This window comes from Arachis duranensis, chromosome 6, assembly GCF_000817695.3.
Source record: "Arachis duranensis cultivar V14167 chromosome 6, aradu.V14167.gnm2.J7QH, whole genome shotgun sequence".
Classification (NCBI taxonomy): Eukaryota; Viridiplantae; Streptophyta; class Magnoliopsida; order Fabales; family Fabaceae; genus Arachis; species Arachis duranensis.
This window is the reverse complement of record NC_029777.3, coordinates 97,698,945-97,715,073: the sequence shown is the minus strand read 5'-3', so window position 1 is coordinate 97,715,073 and position 16,129 is coordinate 97,698,945. Positions and strand designations below refer to the sequence as shown.

General features: G+C 34.3%; 2 protein-coding genes across 5 annotated transcripts; both read left to right on the top strand.

Annotated features, from left to right (window-relative positions):
* The first annotated feature begins 4,977 nt into the window (after positions 1–4,977).
* Positions 4,978–5,795, top strand: LOC107494889 (uncharacterized). The gene has a single exon (XM_016115928.3). The coding sequence runs from the start codon at positions 5,070–5,072 to the stop codon at positions 5,589–5,591; it is 522 nt and encodes a 173-aa protein (XP_015971414.1). The 5' UTR covers positions 4,978–5,069; the 3' UTR covers positions 5,592–5,795.
* Positions 5,796–8,228: 2,433 nt separating this feature from the next.
* Positions 8,229–13,232, top strand: LOC107494884 (uncharacterized). 4 transcript variants are annotated; one of them, XR_008010346.1, is made up of 5 exons: positions 8,270–8,345; positions 8,461–8,623; positions 9,916–10,063; positions 10,758–10,911; positions 13,136–13,232. XR_008010346.1 is itself a non-coding variant. In XM_052262655.1 (4 exons), the coding sequence occupies exons 3-4, from the start codon at positions 9,941–9,943 to the stop codon at positions 10,815–10,817; spliced, it is 183 nt and encodes a 60-aa protein (XP_052118615.1). In that variant the 5' UTR covers positions 8,270–8,345; positions 8,461–8,623; positions 9,916–9,940; the 3' UTR covers positions 10,818–13,205. The 4 variants fall into 4 exon arrangements, 3 of the variants coding, with proteins under 3 accessions (XP_020980822.1, XP_052118615.1, XP_052118614.1); XM_052262655.1 differs by having other exon boundaries at positions 10,758–13,205; XM_052262654.1 differs by lacking the exons at positions 10,758–10,911; positions 13,136–13,232 and having other exon boundaries at positions 9,916–10,751.
* The last annotated feature ends 2,897 nt before the right edge of the window (positions 13,233–16,129 follow it).

Here is a 16,129-nt window from a genome sequence, read left to right as displayed (position 1 = left end):
GAATCATGACGGAACAAGCGATGGAGTTTTCCGCTGAGGTTGGTGATGTTGGTGGTGGTGGTTCTGTACACTCGATCTTTGTGCAAGATGACCCACCTCTCGCACCACCACCGATTCAGTTGCAATTCCAGTGGAAGAAATGGAGTTGGGTGATGAAGACTCCGACAAAGAGTACGTTGCGAATAGCAATGATAACGATTCCTCTAAAGATGATGATAATGAGGAGTTTGTACCGAAGACGCCGGCCAAGACAGCGGTACGCTATGTTTTGCCTCCCCCCCTGATTCCATGGCTATCCGATGTACCAAGTTATTATCATACATTGGATTTGGACGCCATGCATGAAAAATCTTCGTTTTCCAACACTGAGGAAGAGGATTACAACTTAGATGGTGGGGTAGAGTTTCGGGTCGGCCACAGATTCAAATGTAGAGATGCAGTAATGTAGGGTGTGAAGAACTACAGTATTTGCAGAAGTGATGAGTACCGAGTGGTCGAATCGGACCTATTAAAGTACCATGTGCATTGCCGTCAAGCTGCAAATAGATGTCCTTGGAGACTCCGTGTTTCCCTTCAACAGAACCTCGGATACCGGTGAGTTTAAGTTTAATTGTTGAATACTTACTCATTTATGATTGCTATATATTGAGTAGTTTCCAACCATGACTGTTTTATTTCGTTAGGGAAGTCTGGAAGGTTGGTGGAGCTTATACTTGTTTAGCACCCACGATGTCCCAAGACCATCGACAGTTGGATAGTAGCCTCATCTGCAAGATCATCCTGCCATTGATACAGTTCAACCCATCTGTCAGCATTCTTATCCTGCAAGGTGCAGTTCGGCAGAGCCATCACTTTAAACCCTCTTATAGAAAGGTCTGGATGGCGAAGCAAAAGGCAATTGTGCAGATATACAGGAACTGGGAGGAGTCATACACCTAGGTGCCGAAGCTACTGTAGGCACTGTAAAGTTGTTATCCGAAAGCTATTTGTGAGCTCAGGGCCGTACCTTATTACGATGGGAACCTTCTGGTCTACGACTGTAGTATGTGCAGTCTTACCCCTGCACCGTATGATGAGCCAGCGCCCGGAGATATTGTGGCATCCAGGATGAAGTATGCACGAAAGATGAAGGGTGATGAAATTGTCCAATACTCTGCTCCCTGCCAGTCCAGAACTGATATGCGAGGCATTACATCGACGCCTGGTCAGCGGTATGAAGCTGGAATGCATCCTCAAAGAATATCTCATCGACCATTTGCTCCTCCTGATAGCTACTGGATGGCCCGACATCATGCCAGCCAGGTGGTGAGGTGTCCTAGACAGCCCGATGCTGCAGACCTCCTGAACCAGATAGATCACGAGGTGGGGGAGGTGGAGGAGGTAGAGGAGACGGGGGTGAATCATCGCCGCCTGTTGGGATGTCTCCATGATCTTTATGTCTATCGAACTCGGCCTCCTCCTCTGACTCCACATTCAACTGGACTTGACGAGGCCTGACCCTCTCCCCCCTAACCCCTGTGCCTGGTGGGCACTCTCTGGCACCATTCTCCCTCATAGTAGGCCGTCAAGTGTCCTCCCTGACCTCCCTGGCATGCCGATGTCAATTAGGGGGAAGGTGAAGAACATCCCTTGGCTTGCTAGCAGTAGGTTGAACATCATCAGGTAAATTGGCTAGCCTCGAATCATCGAGTACATTTTAACCTGACAGGTGCCTAACCCGGCAAGCGCCACTGTACCAATCCCAATACTACCGAGTCGGCCTGTAGTCAAAACATGACTGAATGAAGATCTTGTGGCCCTCTATAAAGTGTGCCTTCCAGCCGTCATACCACTCCTCATGCCTTCAGGCCACCACACATAATCACCCTGTCCTGTGGATGTCAGGAACCTGTTGACGATCACCGGATCGCCCGAAACCGGCTACTCTCTATTGAACTGGCGCTTTACCCAGTCAACCTGGTGAAACTCGATGATGTTGAACCAGATGAGAGGGACAAAGAACATCCATGCCCCCCACTCTAGCTCCTCGACAAACCATGGCGGGCAGAGAGCCTACAGAGCAGGGTCATCGTACGACGTCCGAAAAATTGAAACAACAATATTGGAATAAATAAATATTTCATATCCCAAAAAGTAAATAATGTTTCAAACCACAAATTTCAGTAAATACAAACATTTATTTAACTTGTTTAAACAAAAAATCCTATACAAAGGACTGAATTAAAAATTAGGTTTTCAATCGTAATGCTAACCTTGTCCCAACGTAATTGGTCTATCGCTAGACGCCATCGGATAACCCTCGCCTCATGCTGGTCTCTGCTCTGTTGCATCAACCCTATTAACCTGAAGTCGGTTACAAGAATAACACGGTTTCAATTTACGAAATGTCATAATGAGTTACAAATTCAATACATAAGCAAGACATAAATAATTGTTACCTTGCAGCCATAGGATACATGAAAATCCCTCAATCAGGTGGATACTATTGGAAAAATCTTTGGTATATCCAAGACATCAACAGCGGAGTGCAGCTGGCGATGTCTGTGGTGTCTCGGTATGCTACAGAGCACAGCAAATGATATATCCATGCAAGTACCGTCGAGCTTCAAGACAGCCCACGGCACCGCTCGAAGTCCTGAAGCAGTGGTTGCCACCGCAGATGGACCAAGTTGTTCAACTTGTCCATCATCATGTACCCCCGATCAGTAGCAAGATGTAACACCTCGCATACTGTCGGAGTTTCTCTAGGTCGAGTTTCTCTAGGTCGTCCGTCTGTGGCATATCGCGGACATGGTCCCGCAGCCATCTAAGCTTCAACGAGAACGACTCCTTCCTCTGCGCCCCCTGCTGTAGAACCACCAGAGGCTTGGCACCAAGCAGTCGCTCCACCAACTCCTATGTCTCCATGTCGTTCCACCTGTAGAAATCACGGAAGCACCCCCAACTGGCTCCCCATGTGTGCGTAGCACAAGATGGTACGCCACTTCCTGCAAGGTGATAGTGGCCTCACGCCCTCACCCCATGGAAGATGGAACATATGGGTCTCCAGACGTCATCGCTCCACGAATGCCGTGATCAGGGAATTGTCGAATATGAAATCCCTGAGAGGCAGCATGTTGCCGAATCCAGCCTCCCTCAGATATGGGACGATGGCATCGGGTGGTGGAAGCGTGTGACTCACTCACCGGGACAGAAGTAAGCGAGGCCTCTGACAAAAAAAAATATTTAACAATTATTAAAAATAAAAAATTTGTATAAGTCCATCAACATATCGAATTGGCTTAACTATTGTATACAGTTACTTAACAAAATTTTACACGTATGTACTAACTGAGATTATGTCAACACGACATTCTCTGTTAATATATACTTACTTAACTAATACACATTTTTCTAATAGCATACGTGAAATTAAAACATTCAGTAAAATAATTAATAATCCAATTATCAAATTTTAACTTAATAATCTAATTATCAAACTTGGATAGTTAATAACTAAATTAAAAAAATTAAGAAATGTGTGACCAATAAACTAACTTCAGTGGTAGGAAAACATCTACCCCAACATTTAAACTCTAAATTAATAATTATATAGTTAACAACTTAATTACCAAAAATTAATAACCACATTTCTAGAATTATTAATTACTATCAGTCACATATTCCTAATGATACAAATTATATTCTAGTTTTTGACAACTACCTTAACTATGGCTATACATATATAGGATTACATAAATGTCAAGATAATAAAACTAACCGCAAAATAAGCTATTCTGACGTAGTGTCATGTTGTGTTCAGCCTGTTTATGTCCCGATCACGTGTATCTCTACGCGTGCCATATGTATCTTACCCAATAATAGTTTTAAAATGGGATAGAAGAGAAGAGAGAGTAAAAAAAAAGATCGAAATGAGGCACACTGTAAACGACATCTATATATAGGCGTAATTCAGTCTTAACTCGCTTACAGTGTAAACGAGATAAGTTTGCACATACTGTAAATGAGATATACACGTGTCACACGTACAAATTTTATCTCCTTTACACTAAAAAACATATTTTCGTAATAATTTTTATAATTATTTATTTCTGTAAATATCACATTTATTTAAATAAAAAATTCAAATATGTATGTTGTCTAATTTTATTTTACCGTAACTAACTATCTTTGTTTAATCAAATTAATTTTAACACACTAATTATATTATCTCTGTTTAATAAAATTAACTAACTCACTAATATATATTATCCACATACAATAAATTATTATATCAATACAAACAAATATCTAACTAACTAATAGTCCCTTTTACTGAAAAATAAAATAAAATTAAAACTTAATTACTTATACATAATTAAATTAAATGAAATGATTAATGTAAAAAAATAGAATGATTAACATCTTTAATTTTAGATCTTCGAGGCAGTTAGATGATAGTGATAGAGCCTTACACTTGCTCTTCGTTCTTTTCTTCGGAAGAAAGAGTTGAGATGAGGGATTTGTAAGAGTGATGGGTTGAGTGTGAGAAGGGAGAGAGAGAAGGCACAACCACAAGCCACAAGTGCGCCAAGTGTGCATGGTATTGAAATCGCACCATTTGATTTTTGTACCTCACATGGACCGTCCGATTTGTTGAGTCCTAAAATATTCAATTAGTTGCAAGTTGTACACCACATCTTAGTACAATAAGTCTCTCTAATAAAACTGAAATACACCAACTTTACACCAATATTAAAATTAAAAGTGACATCTATTCATATATTTAAAAATTTCAAAACAATTAGACAGTATACAGTTAAACCTAAAACGGTTCAACATCCAAAGTGATTAAAAGTGCTTCTCCATTCTCTTAATGAGTTGTCAAATCCTCTATTTTTATAAACTTTCTATACTTGGTCTACACGCTCTAACTAGGAGGCACCGTGCTTGCCAAGAATTAATTTCCTCCTTATCTCAAGCACCAATTCAACTAACACTTGTGTACTATATAAATATAAGCACAAACTCTTGCTTTTCCTCATCTCTTCTTTTCCTTGTTTTTCTTAGCCCACAACTCCCATTGAACCATGAAGAGAGAGGGTCGTCAACACGGTATGGTAAGGACTTATATTATCCTACCATCACCACTAAACCCAAGACCCAAGACCCGGCCCGTTACCCAGTTGGATTCGCCGCCCACTGCTGGGCTTTTCACCAAGGTGTCCTCTAAGCCCACCAACCACTCAAAGTTTACCGGCAAGTGCGGGACTCCACGTTGCACCGGCTGCCACCTCCACCCTGCTTGCAAGTCCAAAGACAAGACTAAGGGCACCCAGAAGGACAAAAATTGGCGAGTCACGAATGAACCCGACTTGAATTTTCGCGGGTTGTCCGCAACCCGGATGTTGGACCATCTTTCTAGTTACGGGGATGACTACGTGGAAGATGAGATTCACTATGATGTGAATGATCCGTGCATTTCAGAAGTTGATGGTGATCGGGTGAACAAGGATGATGGTATTTGCGTTTCGGAAATTGTGTTTGACTTTAAGGTGGATCATGTTGAAGAAAAATATGAAGATTGGTATTTGGTGGAATCTTGCGCATAATTGATGATGATCATATTCTTCTTGTATTTGATGCTAAAACAATTGCTTGAAAGAAAAATGTGGGTATTTGGAACTGGATTTCACTATTCAACAATTTCGGTGGCTGCAATAACGTGGAAAGATCCAAATTATTGAACCACGCTTTGTACTTTGTATTTGTGTTTATCAACTTAACAATAATGGATAAGAGATATATATAACAAAGTTTGGTGGGTTCTCTTTTTAGTTTTTATTTTGGTTTAATGAATAACAATCTGTGAAACACTTCATAAAAGATTTTTCTTCACCTAGATAAAATAAAAAATTATATTTTCAGATTTTTTAAATTAAATATATGTCTTCTATTATAATTTATTACTGGATAGTAAATTTTATTCTTTGTTCATAAATTATGCTATTTTACTACAATTTACAAAAAAATCGCACAACTTAATTCTCAAATTCATACAATTTGTAAATAAAACAATTTCAACTAACCAAACAAACAAACACGATCTCTTATAAACTTGTAGAAACTTGTAATTACGTGAACAGAGAAAGAACATACAAAATAATAATTTGCAAACCCAAAGATATTACGCGAATACAAAATCATAAATTCATAATATGCAAAATTAGGAATCGAAAAATAAATGTAACATATAATTTATAAAAAAATAAATGTCTTTTTTTTTTGTCGTATAGACATCAACATTTAAAATTTTAAAAATTAAAAAATACTTTTAAATTTCTATCGTTCTTAAAAGTTCAACATATGAATCTTTCTGTCCATCCGGATATGTCAAAAGTAACGGAGATGTGTGATTGCTATTCTGTTTAGTCTCCCAAACTCAAAATTGGTTTTAATAACCACTTTCAAGTTTGAAGACAGAACCGAATGGTTATAGCAAAGGTTGCTATTCCCACCAACGTTTTGAACACATCTAAATTTTTAATGAAATTTTGATTGAAAGGCAAAACACCACAAAGGTTGTTGTTAGCAAGATTCAAGTGCCTTAAGCTCCTCATCTGGAAAATAAACTTTGGAATAGTACCATTGAATTGGTTAGTTTGAGCTCAGATTCAAGTGAACCAAAGAAAGAGTTTGAAGCTAGAGTCAATATTTTCGGAGAAGGCAAGTATTATAAGAGGGAATAGTCCATTTGAGCTGGTTTCTAGAAAAATCTATATGGGTAAGGTCGGTATAAAGATGTCAGAAAGAGAAGCAATGAGATTAGCGTTTGAAATGGTCAAAGTTTTGAACTTGCCGATGTGGGCAAGAATAACGTAAAGTCCAGAAGCTCTAACTTGGACATTGATTCTGAAGCTGAAAGAATCAAATACCAGAGTTTGGAGAGGCTATTGATGCATGTGAAGGTGCAGAGAGAGAAAGTGAGTTCAGGTGGGAAGCAAATGGAGGTTACGGGGCAATTGAGGAGGTTAAGAGTGATTGGAGTGCGGTGAAGGAGAGTGCAATGTAGTAGGAGGAGCAATTTGAGAATGTAAGAGACATGAGCTGTCCAAAGGGCTCTGAGTTGTCGCAAGTTGTGGCGTTGGCCGTTGAGGTATGGGGATTTGGGAAATAGACTGAGGTTGGGATAATTGACACCAATAAGTATGTACCTGGAATCGCCAATATTAAATTATAATATTATTTTTTATGCATATGTTTATTTTTTTATACTATTATTTTGTATGTTTTTATATATTATTTTTTTAATATACTCTTAATAATTTTTTTAATAGGTTAGAATTTTTTATTATATTATTATTTATGATTAATTTTTTTGTTTAATTTATTTTACCTAATAAAATTAATAAATCATATTATAAAAATATACTATATCAAACAAAACAGTTAATAAAAAATAATAAATAATAAAAAAATTCTTAAAAAAATAATAACATATATAATAAATAAGATTGATAAAAAAAAGTAATTGTTTAGATATGAAATCACTTTTAAGAAGCTATTTTTTTTCTTTCCAAAGACAAAAAACAAACACATTCTAAATCAATTGCTTTTTAATATTACGTGATTGTCTTAAAACTAAAAGTGCTACATGGATGTCCGGCTTTACATTAAAATTACGTATAAATAGAATGAACTCGCTTTAATTTACCAAGAAAGGAGCGTAGTGACAAGTAAATATATTAACAACAACGCTAATAGAAGCTACCTGATTCTATATACTGGGACAATATGATGAATCAAATTTAGTAAGTTGGATTTATTTATGTGCATCACTTATATAAATACAAGCAAAATGTTAAAATAGTTTTTAAATTTTTATGTACGGTAAAAGAACGAGCAAAATAATTTAAAAATAAAAAATTTTAATAGTATTAAAAGCTAATTAACTTAAAAAATAAATCATTTTTATAATTATATAATTATAAATTTATGATATAAAAAATATTTTTTAAAAAATTATTCTAATACTTGATTTTTAAATATTAAATTATTTATTTGAATAGTTAAATTTTTATTTAACGTAATATAATAAAAAAATAATATTATACATTTAAATTTTTTTATTAACTAAATTTAGCTAAACTAATTTAACATAAATAAAATTAACTATAAATAGTATTATTTCAAATTTTATTATTTAGTTTGATTCGATTGATTAGATTTGATTTATAAAAAGATTTGGATATATAGATTAAAGTAAGTAAAACCTTATTAACTGGTGTTGAGAGGATCCATTCTCCTCAACACCGTTCGTGAGCTTGAAATTGGTGCTGCCGTCGCCGTTGTGTCACTTTCTGAAGGTAATTGGGCGTCTCTTCCACTCGTGTAGTTCTGATTGTCTATGTCTAAGTCATCATACTATTGCTGTTATTGTCTATTTGTTATAATTGTTGTCCTTTGTTGCTCATATAACAGTTCTCAATTGTCAATTGTGATAGACGTTGGTGGTGGAGGTTTGGGTTGAGATGGTGGTAGTAATGTGGGGGTAAAATTGGCATTGTGTAGTGTCATGTTTTGTGCAACACCACCAAACAAAATAAAAATTCTATGTATGCTTATAGCTGTCTCTAGTCTGAAGGTAAGTGAGTACTGATGTTCATAAACAATTTCAGCTGTTTATTTTTGTAAGTTTCCTTCAACTACTTTTGTGCAAATACCTTGGAGAAATTCCCTAGCTTGTAATTAAAATGATTATAACAAAGTGATTGAGAACAATGAGAGGGGTAATATAGGGTGTGTTTATATATTATAGAAGGATGGGATGGTACCTAATTCTGTGATGCAAAGCAAATCCAAAACCTAGGAATCAAATCCAAAACCTAGGAGTCAAATCCCTTTAAACTGAAATGCAATTGTTTAGAGTGAAAACCCCACACACAGTGATTTTTTTATATTTGATTTGTTCTGGGGGATTGATGGATCTAATACCTTTTCATCCCTAAGCTATCTCTCTATTTAAGATTTAACCTCTTCAGTTGCACTTGTCTTGTGCTGTGTTCTTATATAGTTTGAATCCAATGTTTATTATGCCAAAAAGCAAGTTACAGTCTATAAAGAAAAGGACTTTGGGTCATTAGTTTTGCAAAATTATTGTCGCTATCGTTATTTGGTATTAATATCGTCCTCTTTTTTGGGTTTCAACAAAAGCACATGTAAAGACTAGTGTGACACTGTGGGTTGGCAACATACTAGGACACTTTTCAAAGGGAATTATGATTTGGATGTGTGACCATGTTTGTAACAGAATGATGATCTTGCACTCTACTTGTGATCCCTATTGGCTTAGGGGCTCTTGAAGGAGTAGTTTACATGGTGCTGTTAATGAAGTCCATAGATATATTTGGACAACCATGAATGAAATTTAGCCTTGGATGGAGAAGGAGTTATTTTGATTGGATATGATGTTATTTTGTTTAAACTTTAAGTATTTCAATATTTATATTAATATGATGTTATTTTGTTTAAACTCCTATTCTGTTGTGTTTGCTTGTCATCAATTAGTTTGGTATGTTTTGCATAATTTTGAAAATTATTGACATACTCTACCAGTCTAGCTTTAGGAATCTTTTTTTCCCTTGAGAGAAAGTGATTCTAGTGCTGCATTGAGAAGTCTTGAGTTATGGTTTAATTTGGTTTTGATTTGGTTCTTTCGAAAAATCTAAACTATGCACAGCATAGCCATTTAGAATTCATCTACTGGTACTCTAGTTGTTTACTTCCCCTAAGTCAGGCTCTGAAGTCTCAGCTGCTATAAATAGGTCATTTTCTTTTCGATTCATGCTTATGATACCTTTTTGTTATCTTTAACTTATTTTATGTCCTGGTCTGAACTATTAACTGGTCTTTACTTTGAGCATCATATGATTGCAGGGATTGGTCTCTACAAGAAAGAACTATGCCTCACAATACTCAACCTCTGACAGCACTTTTGGTGTTCACGGGACTGAATGCAGTTTTGTGTTCAACCATTACTCCAGTTTATGATTTTGTTTGCTTTCTACCCTATTGGGAAAGAAGGGTAAAGATTTTCTCTGTTTTTCTTAATCTTGAAAACCAGTTCTCTGATCCATGTTCTTTCACCGGAGTTTGCTAATTTCGTCGAAGCGTTTTGTTATTTTCCTTATGTGTTTTTGAGTAGATCTCAAATTTATTGGTTGACTGAACCCGCTTATCTACTACTTGATCAGGGGGAAAAAATGAAACTTAGTTATCTAGAGAGTGAAACAATCAAATTTTAGTATGTGTTATAGACTAGCTGAATGCCCTCTCAAATGATGCGTAGAAGAAATAATATTAGAGTAACCATTTTGAGATATGCACATATCATGTGTCATTGTCCATTGCATCCGTGAAGCTGCTCTCCATAATCGGGCAAGAAGTGCATTATGTTGTCAAACTCGGGAGTGACATGGCTTGACGTACCAGAATCTGGATACCAGGCCGAATCTATCAGAGTTTCAAGAGCTGGTACCTTGGCAAAAGGATGTGCTATTGATTAGTCTGTATCCCTTTGCCCCTTAGCAGCTCTAAGATAATTGGGATAATGTTTTGTTGTTGTATCGAAGTTATGTAACCTATGTTTGATAAGCACTCTTGGACTGGCTTTTTGGTAACTGTCAAAACCTCGAGCAATTCAATGTGGGATACTAGTTTTCGCTGCAATAGTTTTGTTAATTGAGATTTTTTTTTTAAACTAAATACTGTGTTTGCAGAGGGAAAGGCATCACCAAGAGCATGAAGCTGCTATGCTTATGGCTAACAATTCAAAATAACCATTGCATTGTGAATTACCTTTATGGAGTAAGATTACCTCTACCTGGAAGCCTCAATTGGGAGGCTTGACACCATGTTCAAGGCTTTATTGAGGTCGGTCAGTGCTTTTATCTTTAGATCATTTTTAATTTCTTTTGTTTGCCATCTTTGAATGATGAAGGAAGATAGTTTTCATCTTCTTATGTTAACATGAATACTGAAATAAAATAGAAATAAAAATCTTGAAGTTATTTGTGAAATATTACTTAAATTAAATAGCAGTTCGAAAAAGAAACAAAACAAAAAAGTAGGATTAAATTGATTATAATTGTGAAATATGGAGTTATTTTTTTATATATAATTTTTTTCACATAAATAGTGAATTATGTATTGCTGCATTGGTGAAGGTAAAACATTTGAAACTCTTTACCGAAAAAGTTTTTTTTTTTCGGATGATAGGCATTCCAAAATAAATGAATTTGATTCATGTCGATGGATGAAAACCAAGCTCTTCAATCATATTTAATATTTCAATAAGTATTCCTGACATTCAGAGAGATTTGTCTAAAGCTACATTTAGAATGGTGGAGTCTACAGTGCCTACAGCTACGATAGCTGTAGTGATGATTATACAATTTTAGCAACACTTAAAAAGTGTTTCTAGTAAAAGAGTGTTGCTTTAAGCATTACTTTAAATAGTAAATTAAACACTTTGTCAAACATGATCACCAATTATTTTTCCTCTCACATTCCTTTACCAACCGTTTGTACTATTTTTTAATTGCAAGCTATGGTGATTTGAATTAAACGGAGGTCAATTAATGTCAAACCTGTTGTAAATTAGAAGTTATGAGCAATTATAAAAGCTAGAGAAAGTACATCTAAGTTTTGTTTGAAATAAAGGCACACAGTTAAGGCAAGACACATAACAATGAACTACAGTGGTCGTATTAAAAAAAAATCTTACTCATTGGAAAGGAAAACTCAAGCTATATAATTTTCATGTTGTTCATATTGTCCACCTCTCAAGGATTCTCTGAGAAATGTTATGGCAAAATTGGTGCTAAAAATGTTTCTGATATTATCAAATCCTGACCTTTTCGCACTGATTGAATCATAACTCGAACTACAGAGTTCTAATTCAAGTGGTTCCACTGTCATTTGAAAGTTGACACATAGGTACAAAACCAAGAAAAATGGTGCAAAATAGAATGCAGCTTGCATACGCAAAAGGTTGTCCATGTGACAAACCTTCTCCCGTACAAAACAAGCTGCACATGGAGATTTAATGAATCACTTGAGCTCGGGTTATGGTCCCTCTTTTGGCCTCCTTGATTGGAAGTTGGGAAACAAGGGGAGGGTAGGCACACTTACATAGTTCATTTTTAGGTTTTAGCTTTGGGTTTTAGAGAGAAAATCTCTCATTTCACTCTAGGTTTTCTCTCTTAGCGTTTAGTCTTTTCCTTATTTCATCTTCAGTTTCCTTTTTTTTTTGTCATTCTTTAGTTTCCTTATATTACCCACTCACAACACTTGGATTTCTTGTTTTTCATAGCTATTATTCTAATTTTCTAGTTTTGATTTCCACATTTCAAAGCTCTTTAGTTAGAATCTGTATTTTATGGAGTTTTGTACCTTGATGGATATGTAAGGCTAAACATATTGTGCTATCTCAAGGTTTCCAAGGAGTTCATGAAGATGCCTTGAAACCCATTTCATTTTAATGCATGGTTGTATTTTTCTACTTCCTTCAATATTTTATATTTAAATGTTTATGTTTGACTGATATGAATATGTGATTAGAATAGATTTATCATGTGTTATTATTCATGATTATAGAAAATTCTTGATGAATGGTGAAGGGTGGTAATTCTTGATTGAGAAATATTAATACAATTATCTTATATGTTGGATTAGTTTTCAGTTCCTAGAGATTAAGATTTTGATTTTAGGTTGCTAATTACTAATTCTAGACTTGACTAAAAATCAAGAGTTTATAATTTGAGAGAGTTGATTTATGCTTGTCATGTGTTTAATGAACTGCAAAGTTAAGGATAGGCTATCCAACCCTTAGGATCCCTTGTGTTAGTAGTTCTAGATCTTGAATTTCTTTTGTTTTGACTTTCATTGTTTCTCAATCTTGCTTAAAATTGTCTCTTACTTTCTTGCACAAAACCAAAACCCCCTCCAAACCTAATCAACTACAATATATGTGAATAATGTGAGAGACTATCCAAGTTGCACCCTACAACTACTTCAACTATGGAATGGTTCAATTTGGTTTATAAGAGCAAGTCTAATGGGGAGACCCAATTTTGCTTTTTTCTGACACCAGCAGGTCCCAACAGTTGAAGCAAACCAAGTGAAGGTCCCCCACACATATTTCTAGGGGAGCCAGGCCTCTGAACAGGGATTTTGGCAAGCCAATACTAGCTGTTACTATGTTACCATTATTATTAATAAATTAATATTTTGTTACTCTATATATACCACTTAGATACACTTGTATTCTCACACTCTCTACTACTCTTTTTCATCTTCTTCCAAATTTACAAAATTAGTGTAACCCCGAATTATATATTGTGTATTATTATTATATATGAATTTATTTAATATTAATATCTTTTAATAGTGAATTATTTATAAATTTATAAATTTAAATTACATTATTAAAAAAATTAATTACATTAATTTCAAATATTTTAATTAATTAATTAAGTGAGACCACAATAGGAATTAAAGTTAGTTCCTCCTAATGGAGAAGAGAGAGATGTTTTGAGTTTCTATTTACTCTTTATGATGCAAAAGTTGATATGGAGTTATTTTTTATGACAGATGGGTCATAAACAGGAACTGGGATAAGCAAGCAAGCAAACTCTATGACAACAACCATAAAGCAAGCAAAGAATATGAAAATTCCAATAATTGATGCACCTTTTGGTTCATTAAAGACTCGGTGAGCATGAGTTTGAGATAATTCTAGACAAGATTACCAAGAAAACTAAGGGTGTATTTTGTTTGCGTTTTATTTTCTGTTTTCATTTTTAGTATTTTTTGTTTTTAGATTTTATAAAAAAAAAAGTAAAAATATGAGCTGAAAATAAAAAGCATGATTTTATTATTTTCATTGTTTTTATTTTTTTTCATAAAATTTAAAAAATAAAAAATACTGAAAATAAAAACAGAAAATAAAAATACACCCTAAGTTTTTAAGTTTTGACCCTTGAATATCAAATTGGAAAAAAGGGGATAACACTCAATGACGAGTCAAAGACTAAAGATTTCAGCATCAATAATGACTGGGAAGTGAAGGATGACATAGCCTGCTTTATACACTTTTAACCAAAGCATCTTCATCAGAAGATATTTTTGCCATCTTCATTGTAGTATCCACCTTATAAAAAAGCTACAAAATCTCGGTATAAGTAAAAAAAGATGTGACTTCAGAAGAGACAGAAAGTCAAAGCCAAAATATGAAGCTGTTACATACTTAAACTGTAGGGATACTTATTTAATCTGTTACATACTCAAGCTGTTAGATATCTCCAATTTCATCAAACTCATTTAAAAAAGGATACTTATCTATAATGAAGAAGCAACTTAGAACTTGGATATAGCCTGACCATGTTTGGAAACTTTCTTTCTTTTGAGATACTTTACCTACGGATCAAGATATTTTCAAGTGAAAAAGTTAATAAAGTGGTAAGTGAAAAATTAATCACTTTTAAATTAAGACTAATGAGACACACATTTTATAAAAATTATAAAATTAATAGTAATTAATTATTTACTTTATTATTTTATCAATTTTTACATTTTAGAAGATCTAAATTCTTTTGCTACAATTCTAGCCCTTAAAAAATCTCGAAGAAAGGGTCATGTACGTATTACGTAAATGTTGGTTATCCGGGTAAAATGACTCACTCATATAAATGTGGTTCTTGTTCAGTAAAACATTAATGTTACTTGAATGAATTGTCACTCTATTTTCCTACTGCACAGAATTAGAGGGTAGTTCCTGCAAGATTTTAGCCATTACATAAGTGGGCATTTAACATGCCCAACCACAACCCATTATGGCACTGAATTCACCTCAACAACCTCGTCAGTATTCAGTACATGCAGTCAAATTTTCTATGCCTCAAATTTTCTATGTTGAAAGTTGAAACAATTAGTTACTAGTTTTAAAATCTTTATATGCCTAAAAGTAAAATTTGAATATGGAGCACTTGGTTAAAGGAGGATAAGGTTTTATTTGCTCAACCACACTCCAAATTGGATGCAAGATAATTATTAGGAACAGATAGATTCCAAATGCAAAAGTGTAAAATAACAAATAAAAAGAGTAAAGCTAGGGAATCAATACTATATATAGCAACCAATTTCAGTTAATATTATAGCAGCTTGTCTAACAAGTCTAATATAAAATCTACTAAATGAGCTTTTGTTGAGTTTGGATTTCGAATGTTTCTTTTACTTAAATTTTGAATGTACTTATATTTTAAAGAGTTTCAGTTTTTTTCTTTTATGTTAGTGTTAGCTACAACGTTAATTGTGCAAAATTGGTTTCTAAAACTTTCTCTAAATAAAAACATAGTAACAAGTGGTACTTTGATTTATTACACATATCTTTTAAAAAAAGAGAGACGCCAATAAGAACAACAACAAAATCTTATTCTATTAGGTGAAAGAAAAAAAAAAGAAAAACAACTACATAATTTTAAAAAGATAAATGTTACCCTATTTTCTCTAGAATAATATGTAAGTTATTCTTTTTGATATGTCATATTTTAATGGGTGTTTATTTATTTTAATTTTTAATAAAACTTGTTAGATGACTAATTTATCTAATAAAATAAAAAATAAAAAATTAATTTCGAATCATTAAAATTTGATGAAAATTCAAAAAATTATTTAAAAAATAATGTTATATATTACTCTTTTATTTTTCACACAAAATCTCTTATTTCTAACAAAAATTAAATAAAAATCCAGACCTTCATAAAAAATAATTGCAAACTAGCTACATTAATTTTTAAAGGGATAAGTACGATTTTGGTCCCTAAAGTTTAGTGCCAGAATCGAAATCTTCCTTCTTGTATTTTTTGATTTAAAATCGTCCTTAACGTTTCCCTTCCCCCCACCCCCACCCCACCTCCACCTCCACACAGAGAAGCAGAAACAGAAAATCAACAAATTCAAACACAAATTTAACAAGCAGAAACAAAAAAGTAATAAATCAACAAAGAAGCAGATGGTGGTTCCTCAGAAATTCAAAGCACAAAGAAGAAGAAGGTGGTGGTGCGGTGCCGGAGGGCGGCAAGGTGGCAGC

Coding starts and splice junctions, on each gene's coding strand:
- LOC107494884 (XM_021125163.2), top strand. CDS start 9,941: ATGCCTCACAATACTCAACCTCTGACAGCACTTTTGGTGTTCACGGGA.
- LOC107494889 (XM_016115928.3), top strand. CDS start 5,070: ATGAAGAGAGAGGGTCGTCAACACGGTATGGTAAGGACTTATATTATC.